General features: G+C 36.8%; 1 protein-coding gene across 1 annotated transcript in view; it reads right to left on the bottom strand.

Moving 5' to 3' along the window:
• RIT2 (Ras like without CAAX 2) overlaps positions 1-19,241 on the bottom strand; it is a gene marked incomplete at both ends in the record, with an annotated part of 346,669 nt that overhangs the window by 254,566 nt on the left and 72,862 nt on the right. Inside the window, one exon of the mRNA XM_084252173.1 lies at positions 10,127-10,183. Within this exon, the coding sequence (XP_084108299.1) occupies positions 10,127-10,183 (57 nt within the window). The remainder of the gene's footprint in view (positions 1-10,126; positions 10,184-19,241) is intronic.

Genomic DNA, 19,241 nt, shown 5'->3' on the forward strand with positions numbered 1-19,241 from the left:
TTATATAATTTTAAAATTAACTTTATGTCAAATGTATGGTATGAAATTCTTATGGTATTGGGAAATGATTCACAACATGGAGAAATCTGAGCAAGATTCTCGAGCAGGAATGGAAAGTGGGAATTACTGAATGCAAATTATGGTACTGGGTTATATGAGAACATATATAGTTTATGTATGTAATAAAATTAAAAGATTGTATGGGTGGAGACTTGGGGGCAGCTTTGGAAGTATCTTCTGAATGGGAGTCTGCAATTTATTAAAAATCTTCAGACTGCTTCCATTTTTCCAAGTAAAGTAATAAGCAAGGCTATCAGGGAGAGTGTGAGGATGGGGGGAGCCCTTAGTTGTAGAGGAGAGACCTAAATGTATCTGCATAGTTCAAAACCCATTTGAGATCCAATAATACACTTTAAGTGGGACCAGCCAGCATGGTCATGTTCAACTGTGCCAATATAGTTTTGAGAACAGGAAAAGGACTAAGCTGGGTGGATCATCTTGCTACATCAAACAAGAGAGGGCCAAGGGATCTAAATTATATGATTTTGGAATGTAATTTAGGGAAATGGGGGAGAAAGGATACCACAGTCATTCATACATCCTCTTATTTGAAAGGCATTTTGATTATCTCTTGTAAACTAAGCATGAACCTACACCACGCATGGGCAGACATGTCTACCATAATAGAACCTGCATTTCCACATGGGGCGACAGACAAAAAAACCCCAGAGTTTTAATGCAGAATTTGACAAAAATTATGGAGCAAGCCATATGTTGATGTTGAGAATAATCTGTATATTAATCATCTACTTGCCTCTGTGTGTGTGTGTGTGTATGTGTGTGTGTTCAGCAGTTAATTTAGGTAAGATGATAAAGGGAAACTCTCTGGAGACCTGACATGCAAGTTGAGAGCTAAAGGATAAAAAGAAACTAGTTATGTAAAAAACAGAGGGAAGTTATTTAAGGTAGAAGATGACACAATCTTTCAAACACAAAAGCTGGAAGACAAGGAAAATTTTGCTTACTATATTTAAAGAAGAGAAGAAAAACTAGTTTGATTGGAACAAATAAACAGGGTATTACAGGATAAATATAGGGAAAAAGTATCAGGGGAAAGTATGAGGGCAGAATTAAATTTCCTATCTGATGGATTAGCAATTCCCTTTCTGTTCTCCCATGTTTGGAATTCAGAGTCACTAATAAATACAATTCTTCAATTTCAGTTTATAAGTCTTAATTCCCTTTCAGAATTTTACTGTAGCAATTATTCTACCTGGTAGTACTACCCTCCCCTCTCCAAATCTTATTCCATCCTTTCAGTGCTGCTCTGTAGACCATCACTTTGTGGTTTGCTCAGTAGAATAATTGGATACATTAATCTATGCTAATGTATAAATGACTCTTAATGGCTCTAGGCATTGCCTCTTCCCTGAGCATTTGCATTTTAACAGGGATTTTCTAGTAACACAAAGGAGTAACTCTTATTAGTGCACATTTTAAACACTGGGCAGGCCATTTCAAGCACACTATTTCTCTAAATTCCTTAGTTTAAAAAGGCTGTATTCCATCAGATACTGAGGAATATATACTTAATGTGGTTCATTTGTCCAAACTAGTCTAATCACGATATTTTTTATACCCATGCATTGTGGTGCAATAACATGGGACATGGTGTTGCCCACAGAATGAGTCCTAGGGCAAATTAAGGATAATTAGACAGCTTCAAGGCTCCAAAGATAAGGTCAACAAATTCCAAAGGGGACTAATCAAACACTCCAGAACTAGGGGCAACAGGGCATTCCTGGACAAGGACTACAAAGAAAAAAGATAGGGCACAGAGACATAGTTCTGAGCACAGAGACATTTAGGCAGTGAGTGAGACTACCTGGAACTAACCAATCACAAAGAGACTGGTGGAGCATTAGAATAATCAGGGAAAAAAGGTGTACATTCCCTGAGGCATGACTCCACTTCTGCTCCCTTGCCCCTCCCTGGCATGTTCCACTGGCCTGGAAGTCCCACTTTATTTCTGTTCCTTTTCTCCTCAATAAACTTTTATCTTTCTCTACACAAATCTGCCTCTTTGCTTGCTTGCCTGAGCATCAGGGAAGTTCCTGCTGCGGCTCCGTGCGACACCAGCCCTTGGTGGTCTAGGGGCTGGGACTCAGAGCTGCAACTGCAGCCTGGGATCCATTCCTGGCTGGGAGACTAGGCCTGAAAACCTGAAATTACAGTATCAAGAAGTTTGTCCACATAGTAGTTGAATTTTGCAACTTACATATGGTCCTTATTTATTCAAACTCCTCTAAACATTCAAGATGACTTGACTTTATATATGACATTTTATTATTTCTCTGTAGTTCTTATTATAGACCTTATCAATAGCCTAACAATATAAATCTCTCAGATGAGTGTATTACACAGTATTCATGACTGCTAAGTGAAAATGGAAGTCTAAAATACTAAAAAAGGAAAAGTATTCACTGCTGAGTTAATTATAAGAGGATGTGTTCCTTGAAAATAGGATATGTACGTAGAGCTGGAAACTTGATGGTCATAAATATCTGGGCACAGTGAGAACTGAATAAATGAATGTGCAGGTAGATTCATAAAGTGGTAACTGATTCTGGGTATTTAAAACTGCTTTAGTTTGCAGGAAAAGTCATTGCAACAACAAGAACAAAATTAATTTCAACAACAACATAAACCAACAGTTGGATGGGTTCTTTTTTTTTATTTTTTTTAAAGATTTATTTATTTATACAAGAACTGGGGTACAAGCCAGATGTGCGGGAGGGTGAGAGAGAGAATTCACCAGAGACAGAGTGGAGAGCAGACAGGCAGACAGGCTGAGGACCAAGAACACTGTTGAGGGGAGCAGCAGACTGAGGACCAAAGACACTGCTGAGGGGAGCAGCAGGCGAGGCATCAGAGGCCTGCCTTGCCATGTGGGATTCTCCCCAGCTGGCTGGGAATGAAGCCCGCACTGCAGAGGCTGGTGGGACAGCTTCACAGTGCTGTGCTCAACCCACTGCGCCACTGGGGAGGCCCCAGTTGGATAGGTTCTTAAAGCTAGTTCACTCTAATTGTTTTCTGTATTTACATAATGACCTCAAGTCATTCTAGTGCAATAAGGAAAAAAGAACAATTGTATTCCAGATTAAGAGATATGATTAGCTTGTAGAGATGATGAAATAAAATGGAGAAAGATCAATGAGGAATACAATTCTGCCTATTTTTTGTGCAGCATTGATTCCTGTGCCTTACACAATGCCTAGAATATTGTAGCTGCCCAATCAATATTTGTTAATGAGTTCAACATATTGACTGGAGAGGAAGAAGCAAAGGGAAGACAGAGTAAAAGGATAGAGGAGGGAAAAACTGTTGATATTAGTGTTTTTAATTTTTCAAAAATTTTTTTCTGGTACCATTTCACAAAGAAATAACTATTAACTTACATAGGTATTTTCTATTAAAGATCACTAATACACCTTTGATTAGTCATTAGTACAATTGTTCCCCAGGTCCCCAAAGTAATTTTCAGCAAAATATTAAAAATGATCAATGCTTTCCAGAAATACATTTATTCAAATATTTTTCTCTTGACATATATGTACTGAGCATCTACTATGAGCCTGGCATTCTGTTCTGGTCTAGGGAAAACAGCAATGAATAATGCATTGGGGTTTCCTGCATTTATGACAGTTTACAGCTGATTACCTAAACAATTATTTAACTATATAGAGATAATTAATATTAAGGAAATATTCAAATTTCTGAAATAATGCATGAAAAGATATATTTTATTTGGAGTTGTCAAAGTGTGGTCTCTCAGAGGTAGAAATATTTTAGCTGAAACTTGACCAAAATATAAGTTAAGCAGTAACAGATGGAGGGTGGAGAAGTAAAGAGAAAAAGAGATTAAACATCCTACAGCAGAAAGGCACTTGTTTCTTTTGTAAATCTAAAATGTCATTGTGTTAGAAGTCCCCAAAATGGGATTGGAGAGTGACAAGTGCGTAAGTAACGGCACAAGAATTTGAGATCTTCACTCTATTGTTAGGATTTAATTCTTTATCCTAAACTTAACTGGCAACATTGGGAACTCTTACGTAATCCAACTGTGTGTTTTTAAAGCTATTGGTTGATTTTATGTAAAAGCCAATTGGAAGAAGTAGTTAAAATTATAAGTCTGGGGACTTAGAATAAGGTAGCAGAGATTGGGGAGAGACAAGAACATGCAGGTCTGAGGTATTTTTGGAAAGTAGAAGTGATAGCTTGATGAATGATTTCATGTAGAAGTTGAAAGAGTTATCAAGGATTCCTCTTGGTTTTCTGGCATGAGATTCTGGTGGATGAAGGGGCTTTACCATAGTGAAAAATCCTGAAGAAAGTATCTACTATAGATAATCAATTATATAGTTAAAGTAAGGCATGTTTACTTTAGCTGCCTTCCAGCTATATAATGTAAATATTAAGTAGATTGTCAGTAATATTGTCATCTCAGAAGAGAGGACAAGACTGCCTATATCTAAACCCTTAACTAATCCCACAAGATCTTTAAAGATATGGCCCCTGACAAGATCTTCACCTTTCCCTTGATCTCCTGAACATTATGTCATTTTCTCAGTCTAACACTTAAGACCCAAATGTCCCATCTTACTTACATGTGGTACTGTGTTGTCTGGGCTCCTGTACTTTTTATTCTTTTGGGAATATCTACTGTCTTTAACGCTCCAATCTCCTGACTCCTGTGCATCCCTCAAAACGCAAGGCAGTCTGCATCTTCTCAGCAAATATCTGCCCTTCAGGTCAAGCAAAATGTACCTACATTGTCCTTCCTCAACATCTTGTACTTTGCTATTTCATGAACTCATCACATGGTCTTTGCTGATTTACCTTCGCCATCCAACTACCAATGCACTGAAGGCACAGATGTGTTTTTATTTTTATCTATTCCATGTTTAGCATGGTATCTGACACATAACACACCTCTGAAAAATGTTCATACAGGCCTTTTCCAAGATGTACAGACTAGACATTCTCCAACATATATATCACCTTGATATGTGGACTTAAGATCTATCTAGGTCCTGTGGACCTTAGGAGAAACAACTACCTGAATCTTAATGAAGATTTCCTAGATTTGGGGTCATCTTCAGAAATAACCTTTTATTTTAATTGAAGAAAGCTATCTTAAGGAATGCAAACATGCAGAGGCAAGGCTATCCATATGGTCATCTCCTTCCTTCCATGTGAGGTCCTCTTGTCTTTCCTTGATGCACAGCCTCTACCTTATTCCAGAGCTCAGGATATAAATGCCCAACTTGTCCCAATTACTTTACAATTTATGGTAATGTAAATTCTCTATAGGTATGCAATTACATTTGCCTTTTTCTCTTATTAATTTGTCTGATGTTATTTGTTTGCTTATTTAGCCCAAGAAAACCCCAGAGGATTTGGGGAATGTTCTTCTGTGCTTGAGTTACATGTATTGTTGTCTCAAGCTATCTTGATGTATATATCTTGATAATATGGTTAAGTTTTACAGGTTTCCTGGGAAAGGAGACCAAAACAACAGTTGTCAAAGAGAGTGAAAGATAATCACCAATTATATACACAAGCTAATCAAAGTTATGATGCAATATAAGAGAGGGAACACAAGTACTCCGCAATTCAGAATTCTCCATCGGGTATCCAATGTTTGACTTGTGGAAAACTGTTTGAGATTACATCTTGTTTCCATCTTTACCAATTTTCCAAATGAAGTGATCTGGTTTTATAAGCTTATAAATTTGCCTTCATTTGATTCTCAATAAACATGAATAGAAACAATTCTCAACAGATGAAGAAATCAATAAACAATAATCAGACAAAATATACAACCCATAAATGAGAATTAGGTCTTTATGTTGCTGGTTTTGAGGAAGGCGAGACTATATGCTACAGTGAAATCTACAAGAAATAAACAATTTGATATGTAATTCTTATTAAATTAAAATTGTACACAATAGAGGTTCTTGGTTTAAAGCAAGTTACAAAAGGAATGCAAGGACAAAAGGAAACCTAGGCAATTTTTCTCAAATTCTTTGATAATTCCAGACTTCTCTAAAAAGTCTCCTCAAAGGATCCTAAATTCTAGAAGGAAGGCAGGATTATCTTTGCTTTTAAAACAGAAAATTAAAAATAGAACAATCATCTGATCCAAAAATCCCATTTGCAGATACCTATTCAATGTCTATAAAAACACTAATTCGAAAAGACAGAGTCACCAGAATGTTTACTGCAGCATGTTCAAGTATCCATGAACAGATGATTGAATTAAGAAGATGTGTTATATGTACACAGAGTAATACTACTCAGATGTATAAAAAACACATTGCCACTTGTGGAGGTGATTTTGCTAAGCAAAATAAATCAGAAACAGAAAGGCAATTACCAGAGATTTCACTCATATGTGGAATGTAAAGAAACAAAGCAAAGTACCAAACAAAAGAAAAAAGATAAGTAGACAGTGACAACAGAATAGTGCTTATGGGAAAAATGGATACAGGGAATTTAGCAGATAACTGAATGGTAACTAAAACTTTGGTGGTGGATGTGGTGTGATATGATCATTTATCAAAGTGTGAAGCTGTACTTCTGAAATTTATGTAATATTGTAAGCCAATGGCACATCAATTAAAATATATATATATATAGCAGCCTCCCTAGTGGTACGGGGATTAAAGTCTCAGCATTATCAAGATATTGCCTGCCACTACTGCATGAGTTCCATCCCTGGCCAGGGAGCTGACCCACATGGCACAGCAGACCTCTTCTGTCTCACCCGCTGCTCCCATCAGCAGTGTATTTCAGTAGATCCACCTGTTCTTCTCCCCACTCTATCTCTGGTGAGCCCCCTCAGTCCCCATGCCTCTGGCCTGCACCCCAGCTCTTGTGTGCATAAATAAAAAAAAAAAATATATATATATATATATATATATATATATATAGGAAGCTGTGATCCAAAACCACAGTGAATGTGATTTAAAAGAAGAGCACTGAACTGCCTCTCCAACCTTTTAAAAACACCTCAATTATTTGTTTCTTTCTTATACTACAGACATTATTGATATTATGAATCTTGTGTATTTGTCTTAATTACTCTTCCTGAATTGAAAATCTATCTAAACTCAAACTATGCTATTTTTATCTTTTATTTCCAGAAGACAAATATTGCTTTGCAAATAGTAGGCATTCAAAATTATTTGTCCATTGAACTGTACACAATGATGATCTCTATTGATTTCTGTTTAATTGAAAGCATTATTTGTATTTATTGTTATGAAGGGTTGGGCATCAAGCCTTCTGTCAAAATGTTTCTTCACATTATTTCCATAATAACTATACTATGAAAAAAATCAAACTGTACTTAACACAATGTCAAATGCTTATAGATATACCATTTATAGATTAACTTAAATCTTATATAAAGCACCTTGATAAGGCACTTAATTTAATTTCAAGTGAGATCTTCTTACAAAAAGGACAGAATTGATTCTTCTCAATATCCCTTTCATAAGTAACTTCTGTAGACTTACAGAATGGAATGGAATGTCTGCAAGCCTACAGAAGTTAGACCTATTGTTTCTGACTTTGAAACTGCCACCAATAAATAAAGACATTAATTCTTTAGGAAGAACAATGACACCAGATATAATACCTAATTCTTGTCAGTGAAAAGGGGAATCTAAATTTTCAGAATCATTGTCTATTTGAAAGAAAAGTAATTTAAGCTGAATATAAAGGAAAAAGTAAAGCCATGCAAGTCTTTCAGAAATTTCAGAGGAAAAACTACTCAAAAACCTTTGTCAGTGGGAATGACAGATATGAACAGGGATTGAAAAATAGTCATTTTCTATGAAAGTTAAGAAATAAGTATCCTTGATAGGTATATTCTTTTTTTATTTATATGATTTTCAAAAAGTACTAACATGAATTTCCAAATAAAGGGCCATTAAAGGTGCCAGGGTGAGTTATAAAAGCTTGAAAGGGTAAAAAAAGAAAATTATTTGGGGCTTCCACCCTCCTCAAGCAGAATACCAATGAAAAACTATTAAACAATATTCCCATTAAAGATGCTAAGAAATGAAATGATGGGGAAATCAAATTGAAAAAAATACAATGTTCTGTCTCCATTTTCAAACTTCTTCCTCTAAAGCTATTTTATTTATAGCAACATAAAGGTATGATTTCAGCGATCTGTTAGTATGGAATGTCCAGTTAGCTGAATCTCAAATGATGGATGTGCCTCATGAATATCTAAAGGTGTCATCATCACATCCTTCTCATTTCTTCCTCTTGAAAGAGCTATTTATCATTTATTCACATATATTGCCCTGTTCAAGCCATTAGACAGGAGAGATGAGTGAGTTAAAGGTAGGATTCTGAAACACCAATGCATATAAAACCCAAACTTAGATGGAAAATAAGAAACAACAGAATGAGTTTGTTATTTCATAAATGATATATTAAACTACTGAATTATCCAACAAGATACAAGATTAAGAGTAGTTACCTGGATTACAAATTACGAGTTGTTAATCTTTTCTGAAACTCACATTAGATTATGCAAAATCACCAAGATACCAAAATCCAGTCAATGAATTTATAGGATTAGATAGCAAGGTTGCTGTGAATCACTTATAAAATTTTACAAAGTGACAACTTTTAGAAATAGAATCAGGGCCTCCCCTAATGGCACCGCGGTTGAACGCTGGGCTGCGAAGCTGCCCGCAGCCTTTGAAGTACAGGTTTGATCCCAGGCCACTGGTGAGGGTCCCATATGGTGCAACAGACCTCTCCTGATGCCCCCGCTGCTCCCCTCAGCAGTGTATTCCACCTGTTCTGTTCCCCACTCTGGCTCTGGTGAATTCTCTCACCCTCCCATGCTTCCGACTATACCCAGTGCTTGTATAAATAAATAAATATATCTTAAAAAAAAAAAAGGAAATAGAATTTAATTTTTGAGGATGCCCTTCCTTAACAACATCCTAATTGCCTACACTAAATCTTAATTAATTCAGCTCAACTAATGAAAATATTTTGCTTGAGTTTTGGGACATTTAAAAATAATTACTTTTTATTTATTTCACTAATAGTAGTCAAACAAATTACCTATACTATTTGCAGGAAGGAATATAAGAAAGTTATGTATCAGGTAACACTTTATATACACAGTAAGGCCTTAAAATAAAGTTGGTTGAAGAACAAAGTAGGAGCTAGAGGATTTACGCATTGCATGTGATGACAGGAGACAGTCAGATTGCAGGAATCAAAAGGGCAATTGTGGAGGTGTAGTTAAATCACACAGAATCCAGGCTAGCAGTCAGCCATGCACAGTCTAGAAGCTATGTTTCCTTCTCCCATGAAATAGTACTCTACATGTTTTCAATGCCAATGTGTTTCAAAGCAAGGAATGCTATGGCAGATTTTGTTTGAGAATTTTTAAACTAATTCCATAAAGTAGTTCTTTGAATGGGTGAAAATGGTTTTAAAGACATCTCTGCATTGATTTAAGGGGGGAAAAATTTGTTCCCAAGTACAATGTTCCTGTAGTGCATTGTGACAGGAAGAATGGAACATAGCTGAATTCTGGGTTCTAACAGTATTTTTATTATTTGGGTTTCGTTTGGTCATCTGTGAGATGGGGACTAAATAAAAAAGGACTTCTACATAAAGTCCTTTCCAAAAGCACCACTAAGATGATTTACCAGTTCCACAGTAGAAGATCCAAAGACTGATAAAATGAACAAATAAAGCATAGATTCACCATTTTAACTACCCAAAGTTCAGACTTTCAGATGCAGGTGTATATCTACTAGTGGATCCTATAATCAACGTAATGCACTCCAATCATTATTTTTCAGAAAAAAAATAGGATAGAATGGAAAATCTGAGAGTGCATTGCAAGAAGTTACTTTTTAAGCATTTCTTGTAGTAGCTTACACATATACTTACATGTATTATATACTGAGTCATAGTGTAAAATATATTTCTATTCTTCATGAACATCAACTATTTCTAAGCTACTTATTTAGAGTGCCTTTACTTGGGCTAATGGAGAAAACAAGCTTTTACTCACCAATAGTGGGGTCATGGTAGTCAGGGAACTGATGACTAATAAATTGCATTGTCATTGCTGAAAAAAAATAAATTCAATTTAATAAAAACATCACTGATTCATTAATAAGTTACTCACCATACAGTTTTAATAGGTTCTAATAACTTATATCTGTGAGTGACTAATTTAATTACACAACATGAACCATAAAATGTTAATGAGAGAGGGCCTCCCCAGTGGCGCAGCAGGTTGAACGCTGCACTGTGGCGCTGTCCTCAGCCTCTGCAGCGCAGGTTTGATTCCCGGCTGGCCAGGGAGAAACCCACATGGCATGGCAGACTTCTCTTGCCTCGCCTGCTTCTCCCCTCAGCAGTCTTTGGTCCATCTGCCTGTTCTGCTCCCCACTCTCTCTGGTGAATTCTCTCACCCTCCTGCGTCTCTGACCTGTACCCCAGTTCTTGTATAAATAAATAAATCTTAAAAAAAATGTTAATGAGAAAGTTCTAGAGGCAGAAAATGTATTGAGAGGGAACAATAATGTTAGGTACTTCTCCAGGATAAATATGTCCAAATTTATGTGCATTCCAATAAAAATGTTATATTGAAGGAAAAATAAAGAGCTTCTTGACATAGTAAAAATGTAAACCATCTACAAGCTCCTTTTTTCTGAGGTTTAACTTCCTCATCTTTAAAATAAGAAGGTATCTCTGAGATCTGTGTAATTATAGATATACACTATTATTTGAACTTTTATCCTGCAGTCAAATTTTTCATAGTTGAAATTATTTGTCACTTTTACTTTTGCCTAATCCATGTTTTTTTGGACTCTCATTAATTTGCATTTTTTGATATTTCCTCTAAATTCTCCACATTCCTTTCAAATCTATAATTTTATAAACTATTTGCAATGATTCTAATGTAGAGTTCCTCATGCATAACTTGGAGACACAGGAACTCTGGAATAAAGCACAAGCTTAGGGGGCAGGAATTAGCATGCAGTATGTATGTCTTTGTGTGTGTCTCTGTGTGTGAGACTTTCTCCTTGAGCAAACATTAGTCAGGTTCCTCTAAGTCCTCTTCTCAACAATGCTTTGACATTGGTCTCTATCCTTACTAGACTGTATAGCCCAGTAGAAGCAGAATATTGCTAAGTCAATTTAATGTGATGTTCCCACTCTTGCTGCCTGGTCTCCCACAATATCAGATCCAATTTCTCATTTCTCACATGCTTGGTATCTCATATCCCTGGCCTGTGTTCAGCAAGCCCCCATAACTCCTTGTCCATAAAACCCCACTTTCTTTGTCATTGCTGTATTTAGAATGATTTAAGATCTATAATGAGGCCTTTTTCTCCTACTGAAATAGCTCCTGAATAAGATAAAAGGTTATTGTCTTGCTCTGCTTCCCTTTAACAGTGTTCACATGAGTCAGCAAATCTTCAGAGCATGGACTACTCCTTTAAATTAAACAAACCTATAAGAAAGTGAAAATCAAAATCAACAAAAAACTATGAACCAGAGACACTTTTTGGGGGGTGGGGGGCGGGAGGGGAGGGATTGGGGTCAGAATGGGGGGTTGCAATTGTATAGGGAATATAAAAATAAAATTTATTATTTAAAATAAATAAATAAAAAAAAATAAAAACCTGTATAGGACACTGGTCTTAGCCTTCTGAGAAATGCAAAGAAATAGAATGTGACCCAGTGAAAGAGAATTTCTGCTTATATTTTTACAGTGTTTATCTCCTGTCTTTGCAATGACAAAATAGTCTTCATAAGAAAGTATCACTCAATTTGACATTTTATGGCAAGTTTTTGAAATGCAAATCAACATTCCAGAGAACCTTAGGAGTTAGAATATTTAAGGTAACCAAACCAAAAGCAACATATTTATTTAATGGATATCAGGAATTTGGAAAATTGTTTTCATGAGTTTAAAATTTCTTAAACCCTGGGTGTTTACCATCAAGTACAACACAGAGGTCAACAGCCTGACCTCAGAATGAACAATTGCCTTGGTTAGTCAGCCATTTAAATTTCAAAGCTAGCTCAGGTGCTCAAAAATTTAAAACTAAAATGAAGTTATTTCCACTCCACTCTACTCAAAGCAAAGAGATATGCACTCATTCACTAATATGATTAAGAATCTCACTGTTCATCTTTTGACAATCTATTATTTAGACTAAAGTTTTGAAGACCTTTTTGCATCTTTCCTCCTATCCTCCATCCAGCCAGTATAAATTTTCAATTTTACTTTCAAAATATCTTTCAAACTTGTCTCAATTCTTTCTAATATTATTGCAGTTCATGTATCTTTCTCTTGGAAACCTTTATTGCAATAGACAATAATTTGTCTCTATAGCTTTTGCTTTACTTCCATTAGAATTTTGACAATAGTAACAGAATCACCAGTTTAAAAAAAAAAGTCATTCATGTCAGCAAATATTAGGATAAGACTATAGCCTTTTAGTACAATACACTAGAATATGTGGTCTTTCATATGCCCATAAAAAACTTTTCAATCTTGAATTACACCACTTTGCAAATAACTACTCTACGTTCTCAGGCTTACTGAGTACTTTTTGTCCACTTGCATGGCTCCATTCCATTATTTAGAATGGTTTTCTCCTTCACCTTCATTTTGCTATCATGCCAACAAAAATTCTCCCAATCAATCTTTAGTCATGCTTCTCTAAGTCCTCTTCCAAACTATGTCTCCACTTGTAGGTTTATGTGTTTTTCCCAGTATTTCCAAAATCCCTGCTAAGTCAGGTTAGAGTGAATTCCCTATGGTAAATAATCTGATTGTCTTTGATATATGATCAAATTCCTTCCTTCCTACCATGGCAAGTGGTACATGATTACTCTAATCTGCCTTCAACAGGAGTCCCATTAAGTCTCTAAACCACAATCCCCCCTACCTCTGATGTTTTCCCTTAGCAATTTTACCATCCATTGATTCCTATCTTGCTCCTTGGCTATAAATCCCCACTTTTATTTTCTGCATTTCAAAATTAGCACAGTTCTATACTGAAGTTTATGTTCTCTGTTGCTATAGTTCCTGAACAATATCTATTTTTACAACTATTGTCTCCAACTCTGGTTTTATTTAACAATGCTAATATAATGATCCATATCTCCATGCAAATGTCATACCATTCAATCAACACCTTCAAACTATTCATCTACCTGTTGCCAGAACATGATAGTCACAGAAGCTAATAAGAAGCATTAAAAAGCACTGTGTATAATTATGTACTAAACTTAGTAAAGACATTTGAAGGCTGAAGAAGAAGAAAAAGAAAACCTCTCAAGGACTGACAGATATATTTGCTTTTAGACTTGAGAAATCACAGAACCAATATCAGAAATAAATGTATCAGTCAAAGATTTACTTGCTACACTTATTTATAAGAACACCTAACATTTATTTAGATGATAGACTTTGTGCTTTAATGGAAACCTGCTGCTTATTGCATAATTGAAAAAGCCCTTCAATTCTCAAATCCGCTGAACTACCACTGAGACAGAACCAAAGAAGAGAAAACCAGCTGAGCTTTGTTCCAGAATTTCAAGAGATAATTTTAGAAATATTGATTTGTAAAAGTTTCTTTCATATTTTGCAAAATGGATGCTGATGGGATACCTAAGAGTATTTTCCTTTGTGGATGTATGTTAAACAAACAATTTTTAAAAATCTCCTGTCAGTGTTAGAGGTAAGCAATCTGATAAATATCTATTAATCAAAGTTGGAAAAAATTCCATTCATTTGTTGATAAACCTGTTTATATAAGTAGAAGTCAATAGGTCCCAAGTAAGAACCCTTGTCCTAGAGAGTTCCCAGATATGTCAGAAATCGGTCTTGTGCCTAGAAAACTGACATCCATAAACAATTTGATTTGAGAACCTCAAGCTCCAGTCTTTATCTCAGGAATCCCTGATACTCAGATATACACCCCTTGATATTTGTGTTTTTATTTTTATTTTTTTATTTAAATATTTTATTTTACATAATTCTTACATCTTTTTTCATCTTTGCACAATGCATTCATTTTCATTTTGGTTATATTCCCCATACAATTGCACCCCCCCCCCCTTATTTTGACTCTAGTCCTTCCTTTCCCAGCCCCTCCCTCCCCCTGCTCCCCATAGTGTGCCTCTGGTTTATTTGCTTATTGATTTCGATTTTTACTTTGTATTGATTAGTCTTTTTCCTGGTCTCTTATTTAGGTTTTCTAAATTCCTGCTATGAGTGAGGCCATCCAGTATTTTTCTTTTTTTTTTTTTTGACTTATTTCGCTGAGCATGATCCCTTCTAGCTCCATCCATGTTGCTGCAAACTGCATGTGTTTATCTTTTTTGATATTCGTGTTTTTAAAATGAAAGCATAACTTTGAGTACTTTCCTTAATGAGTAGTATTCAAAGTTTCTAAAGCTCTAGCATGAACCAATTCAGTGGACCCATTGACCAACTCACCTGCCAAGAATGAATAACCTGTAGCAACATATTCAGGACAGGAATAGGAAAGTGGGACAAGTAAGCAGTAGAAATAAAATTCACAAATATCCTAGCACTTACCCTGACTATGGCTTTGCTATTCTGTAAAGGATAACAAGAAACAATCTTGAAAATTTTGAAGAGGACCAATCTCATAACACCAGGACAACTTTTCCATATATTTTAGAAAATCTGCAAGGTCAGAAGATTCAGAACATTGTTCAGGGTTTACTGAAGTTGCAGTCATTTAATACTAATGTCCTGCTTTGGATGTGTGTTTTTTTTTTTTTTTTTTTGTATTATTGCAAAATAAATTTGTTTGATGATAAATCATAAAGGCCAGAGGCAATCTGAAATCCCAGATTCAGCTTGTTTTGTAAAAAGACTTAACTTCAGATAGCACGATTTTGTGTGTGCTTTTAATCCTGAACATTCTTGAATCACGAAACATCAGCTGCTACTATAGCACACTCAAACAGGGCACTCCAGCGCCCATGGAATCATAGCTTCAGGTTTAGCACAGGAGTGCCGCCAACTACACGTTTAGGAGGGTCAGTATCAGGCCACTGTGGTCACTGGCAACAACAGCACACTTTGGTCTCCACATCCTGGTTCTTCTTTCCCAGACCAGCTTCCAAAAGTACAAGATGGGAGTGCAAACTGGTCCAACCACTATGGAAAGCTGTGTGGAGATTCCTCAACCTACTAAACATAGAGCTTCCATATGATCCAGCAATTCCACTCCTAGGTATTTACCCAAAGGACACAGAAACATTAATTCCAAAGGACACCTGCACCCCTATGTTTATAGCAGCACTATTTACAATAGCTAAGCTTTGGAAACAACCCAAATACCCCAAAATAGATGACTGGATCAAGAAGTGATACATATACACAATGGAATATTACTCAGCATTCAAAAAAGATGAACACATGCAATTTGCAGCAACATGGATGGAGCTGGAAGGGATCATGCTCAGAGAAATAAGCCAGAAAGAAAAAGAAAAATACCGGATGGTCTCACTCATAGCAGGAATCTAGAAAACCTAAATAGAGACCAGGAAAAAGAATAACTATAAGAAAGAAAAAAACCAAAATCAACAAACAACTATGAACCAGAGACACACTATGGGGGTGGCGGGGAAAGGAGAGATTGGGGTCAAAATAAGGGGGCTGCATTTGTAGGGGAAATATAAAAATAAAATTAAAAAAATATATATAAACCTTCTTGTTGCAACCTGAAAAAAAAAAGTACAAGAACACAAATTGAAATTGGCCCACCATTGAGGAGGGGTCTCTGCCCATTTCCTAGGAAGCCTGTGGACTTCTGGGTAATGGTCAGCTGAATGGGAAGAGTGGGCCTTGATGGAAACACTTTGGTGGACCAGCCAGTCAAGGCCATCTCACTAGGGCATTAGTTGGCTATCTCGCAGCCTAGTAGCAGTAGGAAGCAGAAAGGATGTTCATGTGCATGGCAATCCTGTTCACTTTGGTCAGTAGCTACCAGTGACAATCCTGGTAATGGCTGGTATGGGCAGAAAGTCTTCATTCTGCATGGTATGCAGGGACTAGTGGATGCTGACCTCACCTACTGGCAGATGGGACACTTTCAGAAGCCCAGGCTCTGGACTGGGTGCTGGTCTGCTAGATGCTCTTCCTGTTCATCTTGACCTTGGTGCTGGGATGTTCCCTATTTTTCCACTGCAGAAGTCCTTGTGCATGGACAGCAGCTCCTGCTGCTGTTTCTACCTGTGTCAGGTACAAGCATCAAGGATTCCTTGAAAATCTTCTGGAAGTTCTCCCAGAACAGGTCTCGATATCTTTTGTAATACTGGGTCACAGAGATCTAAGATCACATCCTGTAAGAATTCCCCTGAATGGCCCTTGAACTTACTGAAGCAGTGTTGCTCTGCTGAAAGTCCTTGAAAGAACAAAGAACTACAGGTCCCCTCCGGGAAGTTATGAAGGAACAGGTAGCTCTGCTACTTGGGTGTCAGCCTGGGTGCTACTAAGACAGAAAGGGTCCCAGAACAGGGACTCAAGGACAAAATTTTGCCCTTCACACAGACTGGTAAACAAAAGAGTAAATAAATCTGACTCCAGGCCTTGACACCTGCTGCAGTAAATTTCCTTGGCCCATAGTGGTCTTTTACTAATTATTCCCCAGCCTGTGCACTGCTATGCTGTCTCCTTCCAGTTTATCAAGTTAGCCTGTTGAAGAAGGGAGAACAGACCAGGTCAAACTGGAGTTTCGGATATACATTCTCCATGAAATATTCATGCGATTTTCACAAGTCCTGCAAGACCACTGAGCTGCAACTGACTGGTACTCATAATTAACAGGAAATGGACTAAACATGGACTAACAAATGAACTTTAGCCAAATCCTTACTTCTGGCCTTTTCAGGGAGTAAAGTTTAATTCCTTTGTTCTCAAATCCCAGCCCTAAAACCTATATAGACCCCAAATCCTGGCATCCTAGAGAGCTTCAAGGGAGAGGCTCCATGGATCAACACCAGAAGCTTCTTAGGGGGTGTTGTGAGCTGGGGCTGGCCCCTCTGTGTGTTCATTAAGGACATTAGCTTCTTGTCATTTTGTCCAATGGCAATAAGAATCACTTTGTACTTGTTTTTGAAATAGTTAAGAAATACTCTATAAAGCACTCAACCTTTGGGTGATAAAAAGATGAATGTACTGTAGTTAGATATTCACTCACTGTCCAAATCACTGCCAGAGGGTTATCAATCTTAACTGGATTGTTTTTGCTGTTGCTCAGAAACCCAAAGACCAAACCATAGAAGTTTCTGCAAAGTTTTATTCTAGGCAGAGCTATCACTGAAAGCACAGTCAGGTACTCAAAAAGCCACCTCCCCAGCCACAATTTGCATGGGTATATATGGGGAAAGCAAGGGCTTCTCTGTGTAGGCTCAGAGAAGAAATAGCTGGTCTAGCTAACTGACAACTGCCAATATTTTCATTTTGGGCCACTTCTTTGTTCTTGAGTTGGGCCTTAATCACCCTTAGGCAGTATCTATAAGGCCCAGGTGATTCCAATTACCTAATCAAAAGGACAGAGCTTGGGGGAAGCATGAACAACCCCATCTTTGATGATAACAAACATATAGGTGGTTAAAGTAGTTCCTGTCTCAGGAGACATTATCACAAAACTCATCAAGAGGCCATGGGTAAGTGTATGCAATCTCATTATAAGGCTGGGATCTCAACTACTATTCCCACTGGAGGTTTTACTTGACTCAAACCAGTCATATCACATCATGATTTATTGGGGTAAATGCACATTGCAATAATGTAAGCATATGATTCAATGTGGGGGGAGGCTATGAACCAATGCGAGAAATTTAGACTAGTGCCAGAGTGGTGGTATTGCAGGTTGGAACTTCCCTTGTAGAGTTAGCGGTCTCTAGGGGAGGTCTGCTTCTCTGAGCAGAGCCTCTGGAGATGGTACATGCCAAAATCTCGGGAAGGCTTAGGAGACCCCATGGGCATGGAGTCCAAACCATGTCAGATTGGTTCATTGAAGTTCCTGCTTCACAGGTGTACTATCAGAGGCAGCTGTTAGTTTTTTTTTTTTTTTTTTTTGAGGGTAGAGTGGTGGGAGGCACCTTGCTTCTGCACAGCTAGGTGTTTACATACCCTTGCCTTGCATCTGTTTGTGTCCTAACAACTTTTCTGTCCCAAAAGATAGCTATATATTTAACTACTTCAACGAGATGTCTAGAAATACATTTGTGCAAGGAGGACAGAAATGTATAGGAAAATATTTCACTCAATCACAATCTGGACAATGCTACTTCTCAAAAGGAACATTATGCTAACAACTCCAAAAAATTTAAAGCTCATTCCTTTAGTTTTATGGAAGACCTACCATATTGGGGATATTAAATTAATAGTTGGAATCTTTGAAATATATCAAATCCAAGACAATTTTTAGAATTCCTGAATCAGAAAATTAGGGTACATGTGTGTGAATGTGGGGCAGGGAGAATTAGATGGGAATCAATACTCTGGCACAAGTTGAATATATAAGAACTTTTCTAACTTTTCCTGAAATGTTATTTATCACTTTGCTAAAACAAAATCTTATGTTCTTTACCACACTTGTTTATTCTTCACCTGTATCAAAATGAAACTTAGAGGAGTTAGGGATATGAGACTGTTCCATGTCATCCTTCAGGGGTCCAGGATCCTTTCATCAAATGAATTTCCCATCCATCAGAATTTAACTGAACTCTTTTTTAAAAAGACTTAAATTTTTTATATCAGTTTTAGGTTTAAGATAAAACTGAGAGGAAATTACAGCGATTTCCCATATACCTACTGACCCATTGCATAACCTCCTCTATTATCTATATCACTTACAAGATTAGCATTGTTTACAAAGCATGAAATTATACTGACATATCATAATCCTGCAAAGTTCATAGTTCACCTAGGGTTCCCACTCTTGATGTATATCCTGTATGTTTAAAAAATGCATGACATGTACCATCATTATAATCACATATAAAATATTTTCACTACCCTACAAATCTTCTGTACTCATTCTATTCATCCCATCCTACTTTTCACACTCTCCACCTGCAAACCATTCATCCTGTTATTATCTACATCCTGTTAT

This window comes from Talpa europaea (assembly GCF_964194135.1).
Source record: "Talpa europaea genome assembly, chromosome: 13".
NCBI lineage: Eukaryota > Metazoa > Chordata > Mammalia > Eulipotyphla > Talpidae > Talpa > Talpa europaea.